At 43.3% G+C, this 27,967-nt stretch overlaps 1 protein-coding gene across 8 annotated transcripts in view; it reads right to left on the reverse strand.

Annotated features, from left to right (window-relative positions):
- The window catches only part of dock4b (dedicator of cytokinesis 4b), a 105,414-nt gene extending 80,498 nt beyond the window's left edge, over window positions 1-24,916 (reverse strand). For all 8 annotated transcript variants that reach the window (XM_063905679.1, XM_063905678.1, XM_063905677.1 and 5 more), the window contains exon 1: window positions 24,734-24,916. In XM_063905679.1, the coding sequence (XP_063761749.1) occupies window positions 24,734-24,770 (37 nt within the window). In that variant the 5' untranslated portion in view covers window positions 24,771-24,916. The remainder of the gene's footprint in view (window positions 1-24,733) is intronic.
- Between the last annotated feature and the right edge of the window lie 3,051 nt (window positions 24,917-27,967).

Consider the following 27,967-nt stretch of genomic DNA (forward strand, 5'->3'; position numbering starts at 1 on the left):
ATCAACTCAGCCGCCAAAAGGCAAACTGAGTCCTTCTGACACAACCCAAACACTCACAGATGATTCTAAGTGACACAAGTCCAGCGGGTCGAAGCGAGGACGATGCTATTCTTAACCACACCATCGTTCCTAAACTAGACATTTCATAAATATGGCAGCCAGGAAGAGGCATGTACACATGAGTAAACAAGCAGAAAACACAACAATGGAGAGACACAGACAGGGGGGAAACTATGTGCACAGTCGGTCTTCTCAGGAGAAAACAAGAGTGGTGAGGGAATTGAAACTGACAAAAGCATCAACAGAGGAACACAGTCCAAAATAAAATCCAGAGGGTCTCGGTTGGAGGTTTAACGCTGATGCGGTGTGTCACTGGGTCTTCTTACCAGGGCTAACATGGCAGCACACATCTCCATCACAACTCTACAGAGGGTCACTTTGAGATTCTCAGCTCGTGGCAACGTCATAAAGAGAGCAACACTGAGAGCAAAAACTAAAACTTGAACGATCCAAATATTCCCTGACAGCTGAAACTAGTTTTTATCAAGTGGTTAACCCAGACAATTTTCATGACACGTAGACTTTGATGAGTATTATTTATTTAAATGAACAAAATCTAAATGTCAAATCTATTATGAAACATCTGTTGATTACTTTTTTTCTCATTCAAGCCAAAACACCCAAGTTTTGTCCTCTGCGAGACGGCCGTTTGAGAATTCAAATGTCCCGATGTATAATGTGGTGAAAATTATGCTAAAGTAAAGTCAATGTACTCAATATGTTGTCTTGTCTTGACTCAGAATCACAGAGGTCATGCACTTGGCAAGAGTCTGGATGTCTGAAGAGCGCTGCCCCCCACCCCCCACCCCCCGGAAGCAGAACAGTTTTGAACAGCTGTCCATCTGGCCAGTGTTGAAACATCCCATCCTTCCTCAACGTTTGGAAACGGTGTTAAAACCATCCTAAATATGGTATTACTGAGAGACATAAGAAGGAAATGTCACCATTGTGTGTGCAAGCATGTTCCAGCAGTTCACTACATACATGTGATTACGCAATAAAACCAATACAATAACTAAGGGTCTCAGGACAGCGTGTTAACATGTGTCTATTACACGAGTAAATCCAAGTAGGCTAGCTCTTTTGTCTTCCTGTAATAAATAATTCATGCACAATGGGTACTTTCCACAAGTTCCTTTAAGATCTGAAAAGGTCACTTCGGGCTTTTGCAAAGTTGAGTGGGGCAATTTTAATATTTACCAGGGATTGTGATTCATATTTGAAAGGTTATTGATAGCTTCATCAATAATGAAAAGGGTTTGCAGCCCAAACGTGCACATCTGATCAAAGTCAAAGGTTGAATTTCCATCCTAAATGTGCTTTCACTTTGGCTTGAATGAGAATTGTATGCCTGTTGGTAGTTTGCAAATGCATTCTGCTGAGTAAGTCAAGATCCCTGGAAAGCCCACTGGCTCAGATTAAGCCTGCATGTGTTTTATGCTGCCGCTTGCAGTCAAGGCCTGTCAAACAACGTTACATTTGGTTAGCTCTTCCCTACGTCTTAGCTCCAGAGAAGAACAACAAACACCGCCACAGAATAAAAAGAAAAGCCAGCGCCTCTTCTTGAAGACTGCTGGATGAGGCAGGTATACCGCAGTGATCAAAGCATTATGTTGCTGCTACACTTAATTTTACCCTTAATTTGACCATAAAAAGGAGAGAAAAACACCTCATAGCCCAGAGCTATTAGCAGCTTTTTTATCACATGGCAAATTTCATTCAAAGCGCTTGTTAATTTGCTTTTGAACCTCATTATCCTGACCTTTTCTTCTCCCCGACTGATCTAACAATGATTCATATGCACTATCCCCTCCCACATGTTAATTATACAGCATTTATGCCATTAATATGCTAATTTGTCAACACAGCAACTAGTGGGGCTCCGCTGGCCCCCATTACTGCGAAAAAGTGAGGATCGTGAAATGTAATTTGTGCGTGAGTGCAATTTTAAACATGCGCTGACACACACAGGCAAACACACATTTGTAAGATTAAAAAGAGACTAATGAGTTGATTCAGAGGAAGAGATATCCAGAATGGGGAAGCAATGCTATTTGCTGTCCTATATCTTATGCATTCACAAGGTGAGTTCTAAAAAAGGAGCCCCTAACACACAGAACTGAGAGTTAACTAACACTCATAAACCCCATCACATCCTCAAGCTGCAAACACTGCGTGCTGTACATCCACTGACCGAAAGCATAACACGGTCAGAACCGCATTTGCTAAACCGAAAGGGCCTTTCATTCCAGCAATGTGACTCAAATATTCCTACTCAGACCAAAGCTAGCTCAACTATGTTTTGTCTTAGCCAACTTCATGCACACTTTCCAAAGACTTGAGGCATTTATCGTTCTTTGTGGTGAGGTAATAGGGGAGAAAAGTCATGTCAAAATACCGAATAGTGTCCCACCGCCTCATGTATTCAAGGCATGTATTCAGTGACAGTGGTAAACAGCACATAAGGACTTGTTTAGGGATCGTGTACAGTAAGAAACCCACAAACACGCTTTTATGCGTAAAGCAGGCATGCTTTCCACAAATACACACACACTCACATGAGTGTGACAGAGCAGCAGAGGTATCTGACGGCTTAAGTGTGAGCTAGAGGAAGATTAAGTCAGCGTGTGCACTCATGTGCATCTGCAAAAAGGTGATTTCTCTGCTAGAGCTAGGAATGCTGGGAAGTGGCATCATGCATTTTAAAGCAGGGGAATCAACGGGGGTCGGGCGGCGGGAGAAGAGAGCAGGCAGACGGATGAAAGTGGCGGCGCTGAGGAGGCCTTGAACTGAACTTGGCAGTCGGTGCGCACACACACACACACACACACACACACACACACACACACACACACACACACACACACACACACACACACACACACACACACACACACACACACACACACACACACACACACACACACACACACACACACACACACACACACACACACACACACACACACACACACACACACACACACACACACACACACACACACACACACACACACACACACACACACACACACACACACAGGTCTGATAGGCAGCGCGGACAAAAGCCCAGGCTGACAGAATCACCCAGGAGGAACGGCTTTTCATTTGGCTTTCTCCATTGCAGGCCTCCAGGTTGCTTTCTCTGCCTTTGTGCGCGTGGAGATAGCAACCTCACCGCCATCCCAAAACCGCTCACTAGCAACAATAACCCAGGAGCTCTCAAAGCAGAGTTGTGTGAGAAATGTTATTACTTTTCTGAAATGGCTGCATGACAAAAAAGTGCTCTTCAGGGCTCAGAATCTTTTCAGCAGTCCCTCAGTGTCATAGACTGTATTTCAAATGTCATACCAACAGTATCAGAAGCATTAAGGAAGTCAAAACTCTGCAGATGACACACACAGACACACTGGGTTTGCTCTCTCTCAATAAAGTGAGGGGTAAAAAGTTTTTTACCAGCCATAAAGAGCAGAAGAGCACTCAGTTTGTCCTGCTGGCCTGAGCAGGAGAACTCCTAAATGACTCAGATTAAACGGAAATATAGGTCAGTGCTTTAAACCTCACCTCATCCCAAGGCTTTAATCTGACTGTGTGTGTGTGTCTGCATGTATTAAACAGCCGCCTGATGCCAAAGTGTAGATGAAATGATTGCTATAATCCTCTTGGCAGAGGTTACCTGCATACATTTGTCATTTGTATCAAGTATTTTTGCGGTGATAGTTTGCACACTTTCTTAAGCAACTAAGATCTTTAAGATATCTTTATCCAAATCCTCCTCTCTAATCCCATATCACTTTCCTAGCAGTTTATCTCCTTAATACTTCTGGGATAGCTACTCACAGCCAATGAGGTGCATGATGACTTCAGGGACACTTCCTGTGACTGGGTTGAACGGCATTTGTTGCCAAAAACAAAGCAGCCCCGAATTCCAGCTCTCCCCAGAGAACAAGAGGAAGCCACAACAATTCCACTCCAGTGTTTTTATGCCTGTAAATTAACACCCCAGAGTGCAAATATGAAGAAAAATGGGTCATCTTCATCAGGTATGTTGCACATTTAAAGCTGCACTGTTGGGTTTAAAGGGCCGCTTCAAAGAAGAGGAACAAACGCACACAACACGGCATATTATCTTTTCAGATTCATGAGGTTTATGTGTTAGCAAAGCATACTCCCATTATAAATTCAGACACAGAGCAACATTTGCATTAAATCAAGCCAAAAAATACCTCTCCTTGTATCTCTGTGAATTCAATGTCTGGCTATTTACTGCTGCTAAATGCTCCACTGTGTACCCCAGCTAGTTGCTAATGGTGTCTGTCTGATGATGAGTCCTGGTAAAACGAGTAGAGAGAGTTATTTCTCGGTTGATGAGAGCAGCGAGAGTGATCAAAAACAATAAAGGAGCTGGCATAAACACCAAAACAATACGCTGAAAGAGACTCAAATGCTCTGTAGAGCTGAGGGGAGCTGCAGAGCTGGATGAAAACTGTTATCTAAGCCAGTAAACAAACACGGCATGGACGCCAGAACTACAAAACAATAAACCAAACTCATTTTTGACACGGTAGAATTATCCTTTAAATATTAATGCGGTCACTATCTTCCACAAGACCCGAAACCGCACTCATAAAATATCTATTCTCTCTCTTTCTAATGCTCATAACACTCTAGATGCAAATGCTAGGAGCTGCAGCGTTGCAGAGTGCTGATTTTCCAGCAGCAACTGAAGTCACACTGACACTGGTGCCTACACATCCTCCCACCCTGCAGAGAGAAAGATGGAGAATGGAGGATAAAGGCTAGGATATACAGAGAGGGAGAGAGGAGGGAAGTGAAGGGTGTGGGTGATGACAAAGCAATAACAACAGAGGAGAGTGATGGAGGGAGGATGTTGAGGACAGAGATAGATAAGTAGCCTGCGTCACTGACAGATGAAGCAGAAAGAAGAAGGCAAACATCTGCTTTCCTTCCTCAACGGTTAGAAGTGGGAGTGTCAAATGAAACCAGACATCAATCAGTTTCTCTCTCATTCTGACTCGCCTCATTTCCGATCTCTGCATCTCTCTTTCGTGGCAAAATGAGGTGCGACTGACCTCTAACTGCACTTCAAGCTCTCTTCACTATGCTAAATGACATCACATTATGCACTTGCAGATGAAAACACAAAGGTGCGCACCAAAGCTGACCGGAAATCAACAGTGAATACGTGCATACCTGTGAGTTAAACACACATATCTTCTCCATTCACATAGGACACTTTGGCAGGTTTGTGTGTGTAGCCGTCTGACATCACGTCTCACTGACTTGACATCAGCAAAAGACCCTCACACAAAAACACACACGCTTGTTTCCACAGCTCCGGGCTTCATCAGCCGGGCCCGCATTGAGGATGATGAAACGATGATGAAACTAAATCCACCAAAAACAGCATCTGTGGTTCTTATCTCCCAGCTCCAGTTCAAACTCTGAAGGAGTGGCCTTTATAAAAATGCAAAGAAAGGGAAAAAGGTGCCCCAAGGTGAAGCTAAATCAATCGGATTCTTACGAGCAAAGCCGGTTAAACCAGTGCAACGGCTTAGTTTTTATTTGTGTTGTGCATCTGTCAGGAGACTTAAAATGGGAGACAGCCTACAGCTACAGCCTCAGGTCTATAGATGCACAGACACTAGGGGGATTTGTGCTGACTGGGGAGCAGGAGGATTGGGTTGGAGACAGACAGAAAGAGAGACAGAGAGAGATGGCAAAACAGTCAGACTGGCAAACAATGCGGTGGAGAGACACAATAGAAAAGACAGGATGAGTGGGGGAAACAGAAAGAGAAAGGGAGAGGGAATCAAAGAGGGAGGCAGGAGACATAAGTAGCTGTCAGCGTCTGAGTATCTCACATCACTTTGTTCGGCCTTGTTCAGTGTGGCAGCTCGAGGGGCAAAGAGAGATGCTCCCTGTCGGCTCTCCAGCATGTTCACGCCGACGGCAGGTCCAGTGGAGAGAGGTGTGGACGAGGGCATGGAGCTAAACACTCGCAGTGGGTCAAATCAATCACGGGGAAGATGGAGAAGATGACAAGGGGGGGGAAAGCGTCGAAGGGCAACATTTTGTGGGTAGAATCGCTGGTTGATAATGCAAAATCACCACACACTTATACAAGATGCTTCAGACCTGATCCTTAAGTGGCATAAGAAAGACGATGGCCTCTTTGCTCACCACGAGGTTGTGCGCAGAGCCTTGCGGTGAAAAACAGCTCGCTATCATTTGTTTCGATGGTTAGGTCCCCGGCTGGCTTGCACCTCTTCATCCAGCTGTTATCTGAAAGCTGTATAAGGTGAAACTGCAGAGGCCCATCACACAGGAAAAGTGTGGGCGCATATCACGCGAGCATGTATTTCAGGTCAAAGTTGAAGCACGAAGTTGTTCTGCAATAAGGGATGGGTGTTTCCGAGACGGTTTGGGTTGTAGTTTTCATTTTTGACTTACTGTAGCTGTACTTTCAAAAAGCTTTGACCAAACTGGGACTTTTACTGAATGCTTAACGGCATTTGAAGGCCTGGGAGTGACACTAATACCAATTCTTTGATACCTTTTTTTCCATTTTTCTATTCAATAACCATGATTTCAATGAAACAGTCAGTTGCATAAAATGCCTCCACCCTGAACATTCAAATATAACTGTACAAAATTATACAATTGGGGGACTCGGGGGGTTCAAACCTGACATATGCACCTCTTTTTTTTTCTTCCCTGTCTATCAAAAAGTAAAAAAACAAGACAAGCTGTACAATGAGGTATTTACTGACCTATAAATACACAGCGCTTCACATCACCATACCACAGACTGTGTGGTAGCTGCTGCGGTAGAGTGCTAACTTATGTTGCATTAAATTGAAGAGCGCTTGTGGTAATGCACTACGAGAAAAACTGGTCTTTTTCTAAGAACTAGGTTCATAAAAATAATTACATTCAGGTATTGCTTGTATGTATTTGATTACTACGACCTTAAAAGGTTTCCAGTAATACTGTAGGCTTAGGGTATGCTGATGGTAATAATGCTATATCTCTCATTGAAATAGATGCTTTGTTTGTGGTGATCGCAGCTGATGGAATTAAACGTGCTCTGCACTTCCAACAAAATGTGCTCTTGCTTCTTAATCAAGCCAATGATTAAGAACTTGTAATATAATTGAATGATGATGAAAGTCAAGAGTAGCAGCAGTTATTCATCCCTCAGGAAATAAAGACAGTACAGCGACACACAACCAGGAACGATATGATTTCTGCTTCGCTCTGGCTCTCCTATAACTTTTTCCCTAGTTCATTCAAAGTCTAATGCATTTCAAAAATGCAGTCTTTGGTAAATCTTGCTTGTTAATATTTAATCAAGTTAAGTGTAAATTAAAAGCTTTCTTGCATTAGTAAATTGGAATGTTTTTCAAGCCTGAGGACGATGAATGAGCAGCTCAGTTTGAGGGGGGTTTTCATTCGTACACTCAGCGTGTGTTGCTGTGATAATGTGCTGGTATCATACCATTCAATTTATTCATATCAAACTGGACAGCTGGTACTTATCACCTCATTAAAAAAATATTTGCCCACCGCACTTTGGTGAAAAGCATGTTGTACTGCACACGTACAGAATCTCAGCATGCACACATGCATGACATTGCACTCATAGGTCTGCGGAGGCATATGATACACACAAAGCACACACATGATGCTAGCGTGGTTAGCAGGGGGGGAAGTCGGGCATCTCTGAGTCTGCACTGAGCCGTGAACAACCATATGGAGGCATTCTTCTTAGTGACCCCCACTGGATTGTTGAATGACAGTAGCCTAACATTTTATTGCACACAGATGCGGGGTGTTTTTGATTTGTTGTTACGGCAACATGCCACCACAACAGCCACCACCGCACATTTAATAACAAGGAGCCAGCCGTGACACAAAAGCCCACGGACGACGGATGAACTTTGAGCAACTTGATGGCGTACATAAACTTCTGAGCTAAAATTAAAACTATTGTTTTGACATTCCTCAGTGTAGAATGAGATCAATCCGTGTTTAACACAGAAATATACTCAACTGGTTCTTCTATGCATGTGTGGTTTAAAAAGGCCAGTAAGGCTCCCTACTGTAAGTCTCTTGGGTATAGGGTTATGGTGCTGAGAGCTGAGAGGGAGTGAAATGAAAAAAATAACTGCCTCACACACACACACACACACACGGCATCCTAATGCGCTTATACAATATGTATTTGTTTGCATGTGTTAAATTGTGTTGTGTGCGTTCACGCCAGCAGTATCTAAACAAGCTTAAACAACAGGCAGTGTTAACATGGTCCCTATGGGCAGGCCGGCTTCTGCCTCATCACCTGATTAGCAACCCCTAGATCAAGGGCGACACACGCACGCACGCACGCACCCGCACCCGCACCCGCACCCACACACACACACACACACACACACACACACACACACACACACACACACACACACACACACACACACACACACACACACACACACACACACACACACACAGAAGCAAAGGATAAGTGGATAGGTTAGCCTGAAAGAAGGGAAGAGTTGGTCGGATCAATGGGGCTTAATGAACAAGTGAAAATGAATGGACGAGGAAGTGATAGAAGAGAGAAGATCCAGGGGGGAAAGGACACAAGGGGTCGAATGTATCTTTGGAAGATGTGGTAGACGTCAACATTTAAAGACAAGAGTACGTAAAACTGGATGTTAGCATCTCGACAGTCTTCGACAGGATTTTGCTTTTCAGTGTTTATTATATGATACCACTGCTAAGCCAAAGGCAGAATCGTGTTTGGCCTAACGACGTTAAGCAGTCTCATTTAGTAACTTGTTAGCAACTGCTGTTTTTAAGACACAAAGTAGCTTCAGACATTCACAAGTGAGGTATTTACTGACATGTTTCATTAAGCTTATGTGGACCACCGACCATATATCAAGCTTCTAACCAAAAACACGCTCAGAAGAATGTCGACTTCGAGGCGACGGAACAAAATGTGGTAATGCTAACCTATTTTCTTAAGAAAATAAGTTGGGTAAGGATGTAAAGAAAAAGAGAGTCAGGGGATCCTTATATCATGAACGTTATTAGAGGACCATAAAGGTTTAAATTGAGTTCAACCTCATAAGCCATTTTCCTCTCCTTCCCCCTTTGATCCTAACACTTCCATTAGCGATGAAGCTGGCCGTTCATGTCCCTTTGAAGCCCGAGATCAGCTTCTTCAGGATAAATGACCCCATGCTGCAACCGTTAAATGCTAAGCCTCGTAGAAGATGCAGTAACTCGAGTGCAAAGTAAAGAGACAAAGACCAAGAAAGTGGAATGGAAGAGGGGTAAATTACTATGTTGATGATATGGTAGAAGCTAATTATAGAGTTCAAGACAATTGGAGCTATTATGTTACTTATTTAGCCTTGTTTGTTACAAACAAGATAAAAAACTAAAGGGGCATAAACGAAAAAGGCATCATAAACACAAGAGACGGAAGATCCCACTGGACCCAAATACTGTAGTCCTTATTCTAGACATAACTTCACATCCTGGCCGAGTAGCCTCCAGTCTGCCCCCATCCCCAGGAGATAAAACAAAGAGCTCTGTGACAATAGACACTGTATAAGAGAAGCGGAGCATCGAAGCATCAGTGAGTGATTCTAGTCACTGGGGAGTGTATGTAAAACTGGAGACTGAATGGAAAGACCACAGTGCTAGGTGCAGGTTGAGATGTTAGACATGTGGCAAGATTCACTGCGTGGGATCGAGACTCGGGAAGAAGTGCGCGATAACACGGACAGGACATGTGTGGAAATGTCACACATCCACTGCCAGACGGTGATAGCCTCCGTGCACAGCCAGGGTAATTGAAGACCCTTCACAGGAAGTGGCGGCGTCGAGCAACTCACGGGCAGACACATAGTGGCTCCGCTCAAGGACACACAGATGGCAGGGGCAACACAAGCCACTGAAGCATCTCGTATTATCATCTAAGCTAGCCAGTCAGTCAGTCAGTAAGCTAGTCACTGCTTCACAATAGCAACCACTCTCCAGCTTTCAATGTGTGCGCCTCCCTTAACATGGAAAAAAAGAGCAGCTAAGCTAACTACTTAAGGGGAAACCTGTGAAGCGTAGCATATTAGGCGAATCCAATGGACACTAGACTGGAGGGATACGTGATGGATGGATGGATGACTTGTTTAATTATAAAGAGATAGGCAACACCATGGGGCTCAAAGAGTGGGCCTCTGAACCCTAGGCCGCCCAAAGAAGTCCTATATTGGGTTTTCAAATTATGGTTTGTTTGTATTGGAACTTTTTTGGGGGGGGTCTGGAACCATTTTTACCATGCTTTGTGGATGTGGCTTTTTTACACATCTGATCTAATTATTAAATGTTGTTTTCAAAGTGTCAATATAGGAAATGTCCAAAGTCAATGACTAGTTCAATTGTGTTAAATAATCATGACTTCAACATTGGCCAAAATAATCTAGGAGCCCCCAGTCTGAGCATTGTTGTGGTACAGTTTACACATTTAAGACAGAGATAAATAGGGAATTCCTCAGTAAATCATGAGCAATAATAGGTCCCTAAACACATGTATAGATTCTGTTCTGGACAACTTGTGATAAAATCCAACATTTATAGTCCAAATGCATTCTGCAAATCTGTTGCCAATACAGTTTAGTATCCTAATAGCCTCTAAACAAAGAGGCATTCAACAGTGGCAAGTACAGGGCGTACCACTGGGTTTCAGGCCATTGTTAGCATCAGCAAAAGTTTGTAAGCTCTGCCCCAAGTCTTTCCGAGCTCAGCGAAGTAGAACGGGGAGAGAAGGCTATTTAATGTGGAGGACACAATGGAGCCGCACTAACAATGACAAGATAGCGACAGGGATGAATGGCGAGTGAACCAAGAAATATGACAAGTATGGAGCCCGTCATGGAGCCCAAGCCTCAGAATAAAAACGAAATGTTTTCCATATGGGATGCATTACGCTTTCCATAAGCCACAAGATATGGAGAATGACTGCCTGAGTGTGTGTCCAGGTCTGTGTTGGCACTGGTTCTCATTCTTTCCTATAAAGCAAAAATGAGGATTGGATTCCAGGGCTTGTTAGAGTGCCAGTTGAAACTTAGTCAGATCGATAATGGATGTCATGCAAGCGCACCGAAATATGGGCAAGTAATGGGGCTGATCCGGAAACCCTGATTTACTGGAAACCATTATAAAATCTGACGAACGTTCAAGGTCTCATTTGAAAATAAGTGAAATCCTTTGTCGTTCAAAGTCTAATGGCTTTGTGAGGGAAATGGGTTTCCTTCCTTCTGCGTGCTTCAGTCACCTTGCCTGGCGCTTCCTGTCAGGAAATGTAGGCGTCATGTAAAAATTCCAAGAGGTGACTTGTTGCCCAGATTTGCTTTCATGTTCATCCAGAGTCGACATAAACGAGACTGAAATGTAAACAAGGGCGGGCGGCCGGATGCAACTGATTCCAAAACAGCCATCTTTAGAATGAGCGCTCTGTTCCCCTCAGCACTGTGCTGTACTGTGCATTTGGATGTATGGCCCGTGTGTGTGTGTGTGTGTGTGCACGTGGCTAAACATTCCTGCGGGGCTAAGGGGTTCAGCTGTCGTCGGGGCTATTTTCCTGTGCGCTGCATGCCATTGGTGGATCAAGGAGGATTATTCCTGGGGTCGGAGAATTTGGGATTGGAAATGGAGAATAAAAAAATACGAGAGAGAATGAGAAATAACCACCGTGGTTTGGAATCTACCAGGAATCAAACGCGGGCAAAGAAAAGGGACTTCGGAGTGGGGCTGTGTTTGTCAAAGCAAACCACGAAGGAAATCACACAGCCAAGAGCTACACTGAGCAAGAGACACACACAGGGGGAGAGAAAGTAGCCACTCAAGCGATTTGGAACCACGAAAATAATTAACCGATACTACTCAACTGTCACACAGGAAAATCCCCAGTGCCTGCTTCAAATTTCGCTTTAGCTCGAAGAGCCACTTCACACTTTGCCTTAATCTTGTCCATTACTGCGGCGACATCAGTGCGAACAAAGAGGAAGCCCCTCCAGTTCATTTTGTAACGACTCTCACCCTGTCAGGGACCCCAAATGAATGAGATTTCAAACTCCCGTTCACATCCTTAGGATCAAATTGGGAGGAGTGGCTATGCTAAAATATTTTAGATGCAGTAGAGAGACAGAGGCAGGCGGACACTGAAAGGGAATGTCAAAGTGACGGCCGTGCCCAGCTAATTTGCTCCAGTCCACAAAGACAAAATCAATGGACTGGAGTAAAAGTTGGAAGGGGGGGCGAGCAAAAAAATGTAAAAATAATAAACGCCCCAGTTTCCTGATTTAGGTCAACTGCAGGCGTGTGCACCCTAATGCTGTCTGTAATTAAATTAAACTGGTTAAAAAGTCTGCAGGAGGCGTGAAGTTGAAGGGGAAAAGAAGGATGAGAGAAGTGGGAGGGGATGAGGCTAGAGTGATTAATTTCATCTTTGTTTCTCTCCTCCCACCGTTCCGAGTGAACACGATCTCGCAAAGTAGCAAGGTAGCCTAGAAAGGACACACACACACACACACCACACACACACACACACACTATAAAGATTCTAATGAGCTACAGAGAGAGTTCCTGAAACTCAAACGGGAGGATGGAGACACACTGGGATGATACTCTCAAGAGGAACTCCACGTGGAACATCCATTGACAGCCGGTCAAATGGCACCATTCTCTCCGCCTTGCTATACTTAATCTCATCTACATCCAGCTCTCTATCGCTTTTCAATTCTCACTTCCTTCAAGTTTCCCTTCACTTCCTTTTATGTGGGATGCGATAAAGGAACTACCAGTTCATGCTTGGGAAATTAAAGCCCCGATTAGCTACTATCAGCTTCAAACGCCTACGCAGTAAAGAGCCTGGGATGTTTGTCTATAAATAATGATTTATGGCTGTTATCTGACATTGATCACACATTAATTGGATCAAGTTATACACTAACCATGACTGATTGTCACAAAATTGACAAGATTAATCCCTGATTAGGACAAGATTTCAAATCTATGTAGAGCTAGAACTATTCAAACAAAGAGATGAGTGACAGAAAACTAATTGACATTTTTCTGCCAAAATTGCCATACATTCACCAGCTCCAGCACCCCAATTATGAAGATTTACTCACCCTTATTACTTCATTTGTTATAAAAATGATCATATTTGGGTTTCAGACAAGTGGTAAACTGATTGAGAAATGATCCGGAGAATAATCAATAAAGAAAACAAGCTTTAGTTGTAGCCCTCACCCCATTGTATGCAAGAGTTAAGTATTAAATGCTGCAACCGATGCATAATGCCTTAATCTACATAAAGCATCATGCAAAGCTCTGATACGTTAAACAAGCTCCACCAATCAGCTGATCATGTTGAGGTTTAGTTTCTATATGGTTAAAGAAATGAGGTTAGGGATGCAAATCCTAGAAATGGAAGCAGACTGACTGGATTGTGGATTTAATATTGATGTTATGATCTGAATGTAGTCATATTGGAGACTGGCTTTATACACATCTTTTCCTAGAACACACTCACTCACAGCATGTTGATGCAGAAGGCTTGTCTACAGATATATGTCAAACAAACAGTCCCAGCCAGCCAGTCACCCAGTTCATCCTAAGTGATGATAGTAAGGTTACTGGTGCATTAGGACAGCCTGTTTAAAGAGGATTATGGCTGTAGCCCAGATGAGGGTCCGGGGAGAGCTTACTGGTGACGCGTCTCCCACTGATGATGCCTGGAAACATATCCGTTCAAATCAATGGCCTGGTTTCAAGCGCAATCACCAACATTACCACACTAACCTTTGAACCAATACAAGCTGGATGAACTAGCTAGAGTTTATTACAAACTGTCAAATGGTACCAGGGATGAATCAGGATCAGGACAATCTGGATCAGGACAAAAAGGAAACTGCACTTTTGGTCGGAATTTTAAGCAAAGAGGACTTCCTATTCTGCTTTGGGGAAACAACAGCAGCATCAGCCTCCATGCTAAGACATATGTTAAAAACGTGTGCGGTGCAGCATGCTCCATTTGTATTTATAGCATCACCATACTCATTATGTCAGCACGCCACAGCAGAAGGCCCGAGCTAGAGAACCGAGAAAGGCACAGGAAGGAAGACAATGCTTCAACTCGGGTTTCTGTTAAGGCATGCAAGCCCCTCACATTTGTCCTGGCTGTGAAGAATGTGTTTTCCAATTAAGTTTATTTTTGAGGGTGATGGAAAAACAAAGTTGCCGGAGTCAACTGAGTAAACAAAGTCAGGAGGATGGGGGTTTAAGACAAAAGGGCATAAATCAGGGACTATCTTTTCACTACTCTTTCAACTTGTACTATTGAAGTAACATGAAAGCATCTGCCTTCAAAAAGCTCAAAGACTGATATAGGATACTTGGCTTTGTAATGACCATCAAGGTCAAAATGGCACTGCTGACGGGTCATTAGGCTGCAGATTAATAGGTAGGGGGATACATGATCCAAAAAGAGATTTCCCTTATTGATCCGTTAACAGCTTCATTCTCTGGGAAAATTCTTCTAGTTGGGTTTTCTATTTTTAAAATCAGATGCCCTTGGGTATGAAACCAGAAACCACCACAATGTTTTCTATCACTTTTAACGCCAACAAAACCATCTGCTGTCAGGATCTGTGGCAATAAATACCGGCAAAAGTGGGCATTTTCTCAATGCCATCAAAGCTTCGGTATTATTTCCATGCCAGAGTCTGTATATTTTATCTGAGGCCAGCGCTCAACACAAATTGCTTGTTAGCAAGAATAGCCGGGGGCCTCTTAAGGTATGAGAACCATCCGCTGGGAGGGAAGCTGCTGTACGATCCCGTTTTGTTCCGATGTTGTTTAGCCCACATAGCCAGCATACATACAAACAATAACTCTCCTCTGCTGTCATCTCTGAACCAACAGCCTGAGGTGGCCATCCGCTGCCATCGCCCAGACCAAGTGCTCTTACTCCCCGCACAAAGGCTCCAGCAGCGGGGGGTTTTCCTTCACATTTCCCCTCTCGCCCCCACACAAAGGGGATCCATTTCAACCGCTTTTAGCAGCACCACTGTCCGCTTTTAGTTCTCCAGACTCCCTCCCCTGAGGGTGTAACTTGTGGAAGAGGGGGGGAATGAAGACACCAGGTGGATGCTTGCAGAGAGGTTAGGCTTGTGGCCACTTCAAGCCATTCCCACAGAGGTTGGATGTTGTTTTTTTTGGTGATTCCTGGCATGGGAAAATAAACTGATATTGACCCTGGTGTCTGCTGTGTATCTTCAAGACAAATCTTTTCTGAATAGGATGGGTTTCTTACTTTAAAATGTGGATTCTTGTGGTCATTTCTTGCAGAGATTTAGATAAGAAAGTTGATATCACTCTCAAAATTGTGCAGTAAATAGGAAGCTACATGCTGCAGTCTGTTAACTTAGCTTAGCAAAAGGACTGCTGAGAGGGGGAAAACAGCTAGCTTTTTAAACCCGTTTTTTATTGAAAAGAACTAAACAGATCTTACGTGTTAATTTGTGGCCTTTACAGGTGATGCCATACTTGCCTTTAAGCTAGCATTCAGCCTTTAAACTTAGGTAAGCTAACCATCTGCTAGCTCCTTTTAAGTTTAGCCTGAAGACTCAACTACACCTGGTCACCGCGCAACACTTGGCAGGAGAGCAAATATGCATATCAACCACAATAACGTACTGTTCCTGTAAAAAAAAAAAAAAGAAGCATGTAGCACGAAAACTCTACTCCATCTCTTCTCTGTTAAATGGCAGAAGACAACCCAGCGTGCTGAATCAACTGAGGCAATCCTCGGTGCAATTTCCAGAAAAGGAGCACAAACAAAGCAAATCAACCCTACAGTGTACTGCGACGCCAACCTTTGGTGTCGCTAGAAGGAGAACTGAAAAAGGCCCCATTCAATCAACGATGAGCAGCAGGAAGAGACTACAGACAAACACAACTTCAAATAATCCACTGGTTTGGATATTTGGGGGCTTAATCATTCCAGACAACTATTTAAATAAGAAATTGGTTTCCATCTCTGCTTGGTTTGAAGGCTTTTTCTCTTAACTGGATAAACATGCTAAATGGGAACAGTCCCTGTAGACGGGTAAGGTTTGAAAAGAGGAGAAGCACTGTAAGAAGTGAACTGGGTCGCAGTTGGAGGTTTAGTCAACCTGATGAATTAAATAGACTCTCTGAGGCAATAACACTCTAAAACACCCACACAATTAATTTACGAATTCACAAGAGTTGCTCAGCTGAAGAGAACAGGCATTTTCAAAGCAATCACATTTTGGAGCTTTGTCACCGAGAGCTAATCTCATTTCAAAGTTGTAAGTCCTCTGTTCTCTTAGCCCTTAAACCTAAATGAAGAGAGCCCCAAATGCAGAATACTATGCATCCTAGGCCTTCTCCTTCAGTAGAATGAAGCTGAGCAGTCGTGCGCGTCAAAAATCAATTGCAATCGGCCTCAACACTTTAGTTCCATATGAGCAGCAATGAAAAGCCTCTTTGAAAGGCAACCTGACATTAAACTGGCTTTTCTGTGCGCGGGCAGAGAGAGGAAGTGAGGGGAGCTGACAGAGGCGAGGTGAGGAGGATGGGCGTTGGGCCAGCATCTCGCAGGTCGACGTCCGGGGCAGAGCCATGCCCTCATCTCGACTGCACAGCGAGAGCAGGAAACAGATCGCTCACACACACACACACACACACACACACACAGGCATGCATCTTAAAAGGGACAAAGATCAGATGTAAAGCCTGTATACAGTCATACACACACACACATTGTGCAGGTAATGAGACAGCTAACAGCAGCCAAGGTCGGAGAGGCTGCTGTCCAGAAAGCAGCCAGGCAGCAGCTGATCCTCCTAATGCGATCCTTACGGAGATAGAGAGAGTGATGGAGAAGGGAAAACAGTTCAATCTCAAAGAAGAGAGAGGGAAACCGATCAATGTCGCTCAGCCACAGCTCTTGAGACCACAGTCAATATACACTACTAATAACGCGTACCTGTGGCGTGTGTGTGTGTGTGTGTGTGTGTGTGTGTGTGTGTGTGTGTGTGTGTGTGTGCGCAAGCGTCTCTGTTTGCCTCGCGGATTTTCATGGTCAATTCTGGACTAAAATCTGTGTACACTGGCACGAAAGACCATAAAAAAAAGAAGATGAATGAAAGTGAGACAATTGACAAATTCACACTAGACAGGCAGAAGTTATCGGCAGCAGAGCACAAGGATGAAGTGTTAATCTTGATATCGCTTCGGCACTGTAGGCAGCATGAAAACAGCTGCCTCCGCCATTAAGAAAACACTGAGGAAAAAAAAAGGTACCAAGGCCATAAATAGAACACTCACAATGGGACAGAAACCTCACCTCAGGGAACATACCATCTGTCTGCCTGCTACACACTCGCACTTCAAAGCCATTGACTTATTACAGACATATCCTCCAAAATGATTGTTCTGCATACATCATGACTGTTTGCTATTGTCCCCCATAGTTACCGTTGCTACGCTTGTCAAGCCTTGTTTTTGTCCAATCTCTATTTTTGAAACATCTGGCACTTTATTTTCTAGCCACTCTTTTAGTCTGTTAATTTGACGTTAGCAACATATGTTAAGGCACATAACAAAGCACAGTTGATTCCATATATTGTACTTTTTTTTTGGGTGTTGGTAAGGAGCTAATGTTGTCTTTCACATGTCTATTCTAAGTGTTTGGGATGAAAGGGTTGAAATAAACAGTAAATTGATATTTAAAGCTGCTTTTGACATTTGGCATCCTTCCTTCTACTCTGTTACGTTACATTCTGCACCATCAACAACTTCAAAACGCATTTTTAAAGATCTGCTAAAGCATCTTTAATGCTTTATCATCTTCAGACTTGCAGTCCACTGAAGCAGCTGCGAACACAGAAAGATTAAATGTGCACACGGGCATATAAGTGCACATGCAACATGACACACACTCAGCTACAAATATGCAGGAATGCTACACAACAGGCAAACGCACACAGTAGCCTATCTGGGGACATCTGGGACAGGTGAGCGTGGATCCAGAGGAGGGAGAGGAGAAGGAGACACATGTGGAAAGGAGATAAAGGTGGAACAGAAGCAGCACAGATCGAGAGAAGGAGGCTACTGAAAGAAAGTACAGATGGAAAATGAATGAGTGGGTGATAGAGGAGAAAATAGGGTCATCACAGTGTGACCTGCTGTCCCTGGAAACTGTTCACTCTGCAAGGGATAGGCGAGGAGAGACAAATTGATAGAAAAAGACAGACAAGACAAAAGCATTTCCATTTAATAAAGGCAATACAAGACGAAGGTAAAGGAGAGGGGGAACAGATGCGATTCCTGGCAGTGAGGGAACAAACGGTCAACGTCGAGCCATGGCGTCTACAAGCTTTCCGTCCGAAGACCTTTCACCTTCCTCCCTCTGTCATGTCATCATTAATCCTGACCGTCGTCCGGCTGATAAACTCCTGACAGTGTCCTCAGTGGCCCGAACCGGACTCTGAGTCCTTTCTGAGAAACTGACCAGAGATGAGCCGCATTTTTCGAGGAAACAATTTAGTTTCTCGGAGGAATTTAGGTCATGTCCACAAATCTTTAGTCCCCCGTTGTGCCATTACAGCCACACTAAGCTAGAGATTTATATAACTTCTATTTGATCATTTAGAAAACTCTGCAAAGTGGATATAGGCCTGTAAATTATGTTGCCTGTGCTTTGCAGTGTGGATAGAACATCAGAGCTTTAAGAAAATGCTTTGAATTTGTCACATGTTTATATTTTAGTGTCAAAATGATGTGTTTTTTGAAAAGTTTTGCCCCTAAAACTTATTTTTCAAAGCTGGACAAGAAGTATAGAAGCATGTGTCTTTTCTTAATACCCTATTTGCCATGATAGCTTCAGATCATGACCACATTTAGATAAGGATAAGCAGAAAGCATTGTCAAAATATGTTGGTCACAAACATTGAAAAAGCTCATTTAAAGGATTATAATTGCACATTTTTGGGTCAAAAATGGACATGAGATGACATACATATCTCAAATAATGATATTGCTATCAGTCTCAGGAGTCCTGAATAGGTTGTGTATAAAACGTATGGAAAATATCACACATGCATGTATTAATAGCAGCTAGAGCGTGATCAGCTGATACTGATAATAAGCATAAGTGTGAGCTGAATGCAGTGACTGGCTATGTCAGCAGCCTCCAACCACAAGTCATTAGAAATCAGTGTGGTAACCGTGTGTGTAAATCATCACAAAACTAAAAACACTAGGTTAAGGTTCTGGATTGGTGAGGACATCATCATAAACCACAAAGGGTAGGATGACATGAAGTTATAGGCGGAGGAAAATCTGCCCTCTTGATAAGGGTCAATCATCCCACGGTAAAATAGATTACACTGCAGAGCTAAACAAAGAAGAGCGATCTGTACGAGTCTGCTCACATCCCCCGCTGTGAGTGTGTGAATGACAGTGTTAGAGGCCAATTCTGTATTAGAGACTTATCAGAGGTAATTGAAGACAGAGACAACCACGGCCATTAGCCCCTCACAGTTTTTAATTATGCATTCGTCCTTTAAGCAGGCCTCGACACTCAACGACCCACAAATAATGATACATCCTAAGCAGACTTCTCTTTTTATTGTAATGTTAATAATAAATGAAGCAGGCTTGTTTTAGTAACTTGAGGGCAAGCAGAGGTAGGCCTAGCCGTTACTGACTGGAGGATTATGGGGAAATGGAAACCATGAGGTCATTATGATGCAAGGGGTCACCCACACAAACGCTCACACCAAAAAAATCTATTTGCACTTCCTCTATGATCAATACATGCCTGGATTACAGCCCCGTTGCACAGATAGCTGATGCTGGACCAGTGCAGGCAATCCTTTTTTTTTTGGTTCTGTAAATGAGCACAAACAACAAGAGTCTCTCTGCGCTCTTCTCAGCCGCCAATCACAGTGAGTGTCACCGGCAGACGCTGTTCGTTTATGAATATGGCATGTCAGTCATTTTTTCCCCCGGCCAACACAGATGACACACACACACACACACACACACACACACAGTAGCGCCACTGATCAGTTAAGCTGCTGAATTCCTAATAGGACATATCCCATTAACCTCAGTCTCATAGGGATCAGGGATTGATATTGAGGAAAGGGAGCCACGGTCATATTACACCACAACACCTAGTCATAAATGTAAAGGATTGGGTGAAAAATCACAAATTCATTAAGTTTCTTGAAAGAAAACCTCGTTACTAAAACGCACTTTGCGATTCTTTCATTGTCTGATCTAAAAACCAGTGAAGAAGTGGGTCTCCACTCAAGAAATATAGCGGCAATTACCCATCGGACGAGCATTTGAAACCAATGCATCATGTCAAGCCAATGTGAAATAATGGTCGTTATAATAGCCATACGCATTCTGGTAAACTGGAAATCACTCGGCCATCTCAGAGCAGATGCATCGTCTCCCAGCAGCGAGTACGCTACACTGCTGCTGGAGTTAAAATGCAGAAATACTCTGCCCCCCCCCGCCCCCGCCCCGCCACCCCATCCCCCTGGCTGCCTGTCTCCACATCATACCTGGATGTGGACGGACGATTGCGGCATATTGGTTTGTCCGTGTCCCCAATGGGATTCCCACGGGGTAACCCCAGAGTGTGTGACAAAAAGCAGGAAATGATGTAAAAAGCAACGACTCTAAGAGATGACACAATTGTGTAGTTTTCCCTTTTGTCTCGTGTTCCTGGGTCTAAACAAACAGACACAATGTGCACAGTGCTCTTTCATTACTGAGGGCTCCATAATAATTAGAGCGTGGTTTAATTGAACAACACAGGCGAACGAGCGGTGGCATTTCTCCAAGTCTCAGGTCGTGTTTGTGCTACAATGGTTATTATTGTCAGCGTGAGTCAGCAATGAATAAATCGCCTTCATATGTCACACGTCCACGTAGATTCATTTAACCGTTGCGTGATGCACCGTCAGGAGCAGCTCTTATTTTCTGCCTCTGTTCAATTCACAGGGGGATTATCCCTCGGTCTCCTCCATATTGAATTATTGCATCGGGCGAGAATACGAAGGAGACGGGGTGCTATATCTGCCGAGGGAGACGAGGCGGCGGGCGAAGAAGCAATTACAAGCTGGTGGGCTTCACCTCGCCACGCCTCCTCCCCCCCCTACCCTGTCACATACACCGCCCTGGGGCTTGCTGCATTAGGGAATCATGGGTATAATGGTGGAATGGACTTCGGGGGCCCCCCTTCCAAAACAACCTGCTAATCCCCCGCGGAATAGGGAGGGGGTTAAGGCGAGGAGGGGAGAATTTGGGGGTAACAGGGCAAGGAAGACGCCTTGACAATGAGTCCACCCCTGACACGCGCCAGCACCCTCAACCACCTCCGAGGGAAGTTAGAATCCTCAAGGCCCGACATTGGCCCTCCATCGCTTCCGGAGCGGGATATTCAATCAGGCCTGTTTCACTCTCTCTAGTTTTCAAAAAAAATGTTTTAATGGTTGCGCAACTAAATCAAGCTTCTCCGGAATGCCACTTGCACGCACGCGGATTAAAAGCGGCTCGTTAAAACGCTTTAATTATGGGTCCAAATTATGATGAGCAATGACATGCTTGATTGGTTGTATCAGATGGCCTTAATTAGGAGAAAGGCCTCACTCTCTGTCTGTCTACAGCATTAACTCTACCAATGACACGATGCTGCCTCGAGTGCGCTGCGCTGTCAGAGGTTATTAAGTCAAAGTGTGCACGACTTCTGTGACAAGTTATCCATCATGCATTTATGGAGCTTTGGTTAGCCTTTTCACCAGCTACATCTCTGTGTTCAAAAAACGTGACTTTGATATATAGGACTCTCCGTCTAGTCTCAATCTAACGTCTCCAATTCCCAAGTGCATTCAGGAATCAGACATTAACGCGGTCTTGTTAATCTTCCAAACTTCTTGCTTCGGGGTTAAAAACCAGTAATCACTACACTGGTGGGCTAATGGGCGCCTTAATATTAACTCGCCGAGAGTCCATTCATATTTCATCAATGGCAGTGGCCCCCGTCCTGCCAGGGCCCCGCTTTCGCTAGCAAGGCGAATAGGCATCAAACGAAGCAACCTCCCAATTACACAGCGAGACGTTCAGATCTCGATTTGGCTCAAGATCAAATGTGCAAGGATCCAAAGATTTCCAAGGTCTTTAGTAGGGCCTGCCTCCCTGACAAAAAGGGGGTAAAATGCTCGGTAAAAGCACCTGGAGGTGATTTCAAATGGCTAGGGTGGGGACTTAGTTGTACCAATATTTGGATACCACAGCAATTGTACAGCATGGATATTCTTGGAAATAAAAGCCTAACAGATGTGGATCCATGATGTTAATTCCACTGAGGTGTGAATGAGAACGACTCCCAGTTCAGGTTGTGTATTATCACAAGATTTGGAGAAATGTGGAGAGCCGTTCCTCCTGGCATAAACTATTTAGGGTGAGATTCTGGGGATCAATAGACTTTGCTGGTGTGAGGTTATTTTGCCACAAGGATAAACATTTGGTTGCCCTTTCCCCCTGCAGAATATGTGTGCTAGGAGACAAGCTATTGGAGTATTTCCCCCCCTTTCCTGTTCTCTTTTCTATCCAATAAAAAGCACAGAAAAAATAACCTAAACGATTTATGTGTTAAAGATCAGGATGTCTGCAAATGCGTCTTCATCCCCCTTTTAACCCAATTTTCCAATGAATTTACTGAGCATATTTATAGCGGTTTTTCACCCCGACATTAAGTGTAGTATTTCGTAAAGCAGTTTTTATGATAATGGTCAAGCAACATGTCATACTTCTGTGTTGTAATGCCCCTAACTAACCTAATAATCTCTACAGTCTCAATTAATCCACTGAAACATAATAAAGTACTTCCTCACCAGACATGGATAGAGTATGTACAGTAAAATAAAAAAAGAGAGCAAGGGCCAGTCCAGCACATTAACCTTTATGAACCTCAGACTGAAAAAAAACAACACTTTCATAACAGGAAAACACCCCATTTCCTTCCTATAAAAAACACAAGCACCAGAAAACAAAGAAGTGCACCAATGCCAAAACACGTCTTAAAGAATAAATCACAGCTAATTAAATGAGTCTTATTGAGGAAAAAATGGGATAAGGACGCTTAATCCAATTAACAGGGCCCCCCTTTTGCAGTTTGGGGACAATGGCAAGTATTTAGCCTTCAAAATAAATGTCTTCCTTTTATCCAGCCAAAGGAACTTTGACAGGAAGGGATGGGTTTAAGATGCTAATTGGAATAAATCTATTCCGCCCTATCAAGATATCAAAGCAATGGGCTCAAGAAGACTTTGCCCTGCACTGGATTAAGTATGCAAAAAAATTCAGAGCGATTATACTATAGTGAATCAGGGTTTTAAGCACTTACATTGACACGGACAGGGAAGGGAAACAAGTCTATACCAGGGGAAAATATAGCAGTCAAGTGACAGAGAGGGCAAAGGCTAGTTCCTGGTTCACCGATTTCTGTTAATTGTTTGGGACGGAAAGCAACATTTAAAAGAGCCCAAGAAAAAAAGCCACACACAAGAAAGAAAAGCAGTGTGAGGAAAAAGGGAAATCTCTTATCATATCAGAGCTGTGGAGTAGTTTTAAGAGGTTTTTACAGGCCACTTTTTTCCTGGCATCCATGCAAAGATTACAGAATGATTATTGGCTGGTTTTCACAGAGGCTGTGGGATCATGGAGAGAGCAGAGCATCACACACACCAATATCTCTGGGGAAAATAATTACGAGACATTTAAGCCGCCTTTCAGTGCCCACATCTCAATAAAGCCTGCCTTTTCTGCGGGTAAAGGAGAACATTCCAAACCACACCAACAAGACGAGGTCTGTGTGGGATGTATTTTCTCCCCCCCTACATTTGGCTTGGGTTGCGTTGTTGTCGCTTGTTTGTCTCACTTCAGTGTTTGATCCAGAGCCCCCAACAGCCTGGAACAATGCACTGAGGGAGACACACAGGACCTGTCAATTGCCCAGTGCAATCTCAATCCCAAATACAATCAAATAAAAACAAGTCTATTTTTGGATTTGTCCTCACATTTGTGTTTTTCTTTTTTGGGAGAATTGGAAAGCGTTAAATAAAATTTAAAAAAAACAGACACAGGGACTGACTGGTAAGCAGCTGAGTTCCCATTCAAACAGAGAGAATAACACGAGGAAAAACAAAGCCTCTGAGTCCAGATCGTGCACAATAATTAACTAAGATAAAGAAAACAACAAACGGGGAGAAAATAAATGTTAATTTAGCAACCCATGGGGGGTCATAGCGACAACCCTATGCTTTGCAATGTGGCAGTCCGATGAAATCCCAGCTCTGGTGCTACCTTCCACAACAACAACACAAAATAAACCCTCACACAACAATTCAGAGGTGGATATCATCATCCCTGAAGCCAGTCACCTCTAGAAACCCATCCACACATGCCCTACGAGTGATAGTGATAGAGGACAGCAGTTTGGAAAACAGAAAGGTAATAAACTTACCGACGCCGTATTTTTCATGTTCTGTAGGTATCCACATGTTCACGGTCGGAATAGCAGCGAAAAGCAGAGTTTTGGTGCGGTGTAACGCATTCTATTGGTGTGCTTTCCTCCGGTCTGTAGTAGCAGTCATTGTTTAGGTTACGGGGAGAGAAAGCGCTGCTGCTGCTGCTGCTGCTGCTGCTGATCGTAGTGGTACGGTACGGAGACGTGCTGCCTTCAAGGGCTGTGGGAACTTTGAGTATTACGTGGTGGGAGCCCGGGTGGGACCCAGCGTAATGAAGATTGTCAGTAATTTGACAATTTCGTGACAGAAGGGGGCGGAAAACATGAAAGATATACTAATTAGTAATGATAAAATCGACCTTTTACTTGTTTTACTGTCAACTATATTTATACTATGTGCACTTAAAACGTATACCAGCTCTGGTACCTGCACATTTAATTGTAGTATTAACAGCGCTCACCTAGGTATGTACATTCACCAGATCAGTTTTTAACTAACGTTATTTCTAATAATACTGTTCATTCTTATTTTATTTGATATTTTCGTATATATGTAAAATTATGCCTGTGTATATCCCATGTGTACTATGTGTGTTTCTTTCTGATTGTGCTGCTATGACACGTGAATTTCCCCTCAGGGATTAATAAAGGTCAATTAGCCTATATCTTGTGTTCTCATAACAAAAATGTTAGTAGGCATATACAATTTGAACAATTTGGTGTTTATTTTAAGGCTAGTGATACTTTATCTTTCTAATCATTCTGTAAATTCACTACGTGTTCTGCCTACAGCACATGTTTAAGTTTAGCTAGCCCAATAGTGCACAGTATAATGGTGACATGAGGGTACTTTACATAATAAAACTAAGTGTTTTAAACTAAAAAAGTACTAAAAGGCTACATGTGATTCAGTGAATAGCTGTCACGACTTAAGGTAGTGCTTTTAAATCGTTCTGATAAAAATAGGAGTTAGCTAATTAGCCTAAAATATGTTACAACAGTAGACAAAATAAAACACGTAGGCTACTCTCAGTTCAAACACTGTAGCATGATGACTATTTATACAAATTAGTTTCTATATTATTTCTACTTACTGATACTTACTGACAGACCCTTTTGAGACCTTTCAGTTATACAGTTCGCAAAGTTTTTATTTTCCATTAAACTGAGATTCATTTGCAGCCTGGCTTATTAGCGTAACACATTGATGTCACCGTCCCAGGTAGTCCATGTCCATCAATACAAGGGTGAAATAGTTTAGAGACAACACCTAGAGGTCGTTATACCTCTTTGTTCTGCCACTGCACTGCAGAGTAATGGACTGTTTTATTTCTCGGCGTGTAAGAGGATTTACCAAGATGTTCAATTTCAGTTTTTATTATCTTATATCAGCACCACTTGAGTTTGCAAGTGGCAACTGACATTTAGAGGATCGGAGTGGGGAAGTCCGAGGTGCACTTGAACGCAGCGAGATCGCCAGCGCAGCGAGAAACGAGAGCAAGGCATTGTGGTACTTGTAGTATAACTAAGTGACGTCAATATAGATTTGAAGATCACAACCCGCAGCATCTTTCCAACTTAATATTGTTCTGTTTTTTTGGCATTTTTTATATATGCAGTTTGCTCAAATGAAAGAAAGGAAGAAAGATGAACTACTGTTTTCTGAGGATGCTCTTACATGTTCCACATAAAAACAATGCACATAATTTAACAATAGACCTAAGGCCCATCATTTTACGAAGGTTATTGTGCAGAACGTGACCTTGTTAAAGTGTCTTGGACTTGCAGGGCCTTCTACTGGGACAACTCTTGCATGAAAAATACATGAGAAGAAACAGAAAACTGAAGCGTGTTCCAAAGCTAAAATGAAAACGTTCAACACACAGCTCTCTGTAAGTGTGTACATGCCTGTCTTGCATGTGGGGGAGTGCATATACACCAAATGTCACACATTTTTTATGAGCCGGCTGTCCTCACCATCTAATAAATCCATAGCACTCATACACATCAGTTCTCCCTCTCCCTTCTTATCTGCCGGGGTGTAGACGGTGTTGTGTTTGAGTACAAAGGTTTCGGTAAATTCCCATTCTAATGCATGTTCATTTCCCATGCTTCAAATGATACATTAAAATGCTTTGAAGTGTCAAATGTGCCTCTCTTTTTTCTCTGTCTCATCACTAGTTCAGATGCCCACTAAAATACCTACCTTTGTAGTTTACAAGGTAAATTATGAATGGACGTGCCATGAAAAAAAGAAAGCAACCCGAGGCTCGCTGCTGGCTTGGTAGGTAAAAGTACATGCCGTGTGCTTAGGGCATCATCGGTTGCATATCATCCCCTTTGCAGCCTGTTTCTCTCACTGTACACAACAATACAGTATGAAGCCTTCAGTAAATGCCATGCCATACTACATTTAATTAAAAAAGCAGAACAGCAGATAGAGCTGGATTAATTTTAAAACTGGTTTCCATGCTGCCCTGTTTCATCCCCATACGGCCTCCTTCGATATTTCTGATTGGAGGGGGGGGGGGGGTTATGGGTGGGGGATTGTTCTACTCCACATATGAATAAATCATAAGCCGGAGAGCAAAGTAAGACAGAAACCCAATGGATTCATCCCTGCGAGGAAAGGAGATTGGAGCCGGCGTGCTCTTTTAGAAACTAGAAAGTAGACTATGATCTTTATCAGTGAATCGAGGCTCGGCTAGCATCCCATATTGGTTGTGATAGATGTGAAAAGTTATGGCAAGGTAAACAAGAAAACATGCGTGTGTCAGATAAGAAATATAGAGATACTAACTGAAACAAGTCAATAACCATGTAATTGATGATTGCAGGAGATTACAGAATCCCAAAAGTCAGTATGGATTCATCCTCAGGGAACCATGAATGTCTTTCACGGCAATATATCCAATAGGCTGATCGCTATTCGTTTCCCTAGAACCACTTTGGCTGGAAATTGTAATCCTCAGCGTATTTACAATGTCTCTGGTGTGAAGCCTTGTGACACTGTAAGCCTCAGACTGACATAAATAATCAAGTGGCAGCTGAAGATGGAAAGAAGTGAGGAGAGGTTTCGGAGGTGGGTGACCACGCTGTGAAAGGATTATCATGGAGGCCTGAGGACTGACAGGTCTTACTCAGTCTTTTGGCTTGGTTTCACCTTCCCTTTATCTCTTCATCTACCCTTCCCTTTCCTCTAATTCCATATCCATCCCACACTTCTTTCCT

This window comes from Eleginops maclovinus, chromosome 17 (assembly GCF_036324505.1).
Source record: "Eleginops maclovinus isolate JMC-PN-2008 ecotype Puerto Natales chromosome 17, JC_Emac_rtc_rv5, whole genome shotgun sequence".
Classification (NCBI taxonomy): Eukaryota; Metazoa; Chordata; class Actinopteri; order Perciformes; family Eleginopidae; genus Eleginops; species Eleginops maclovinus.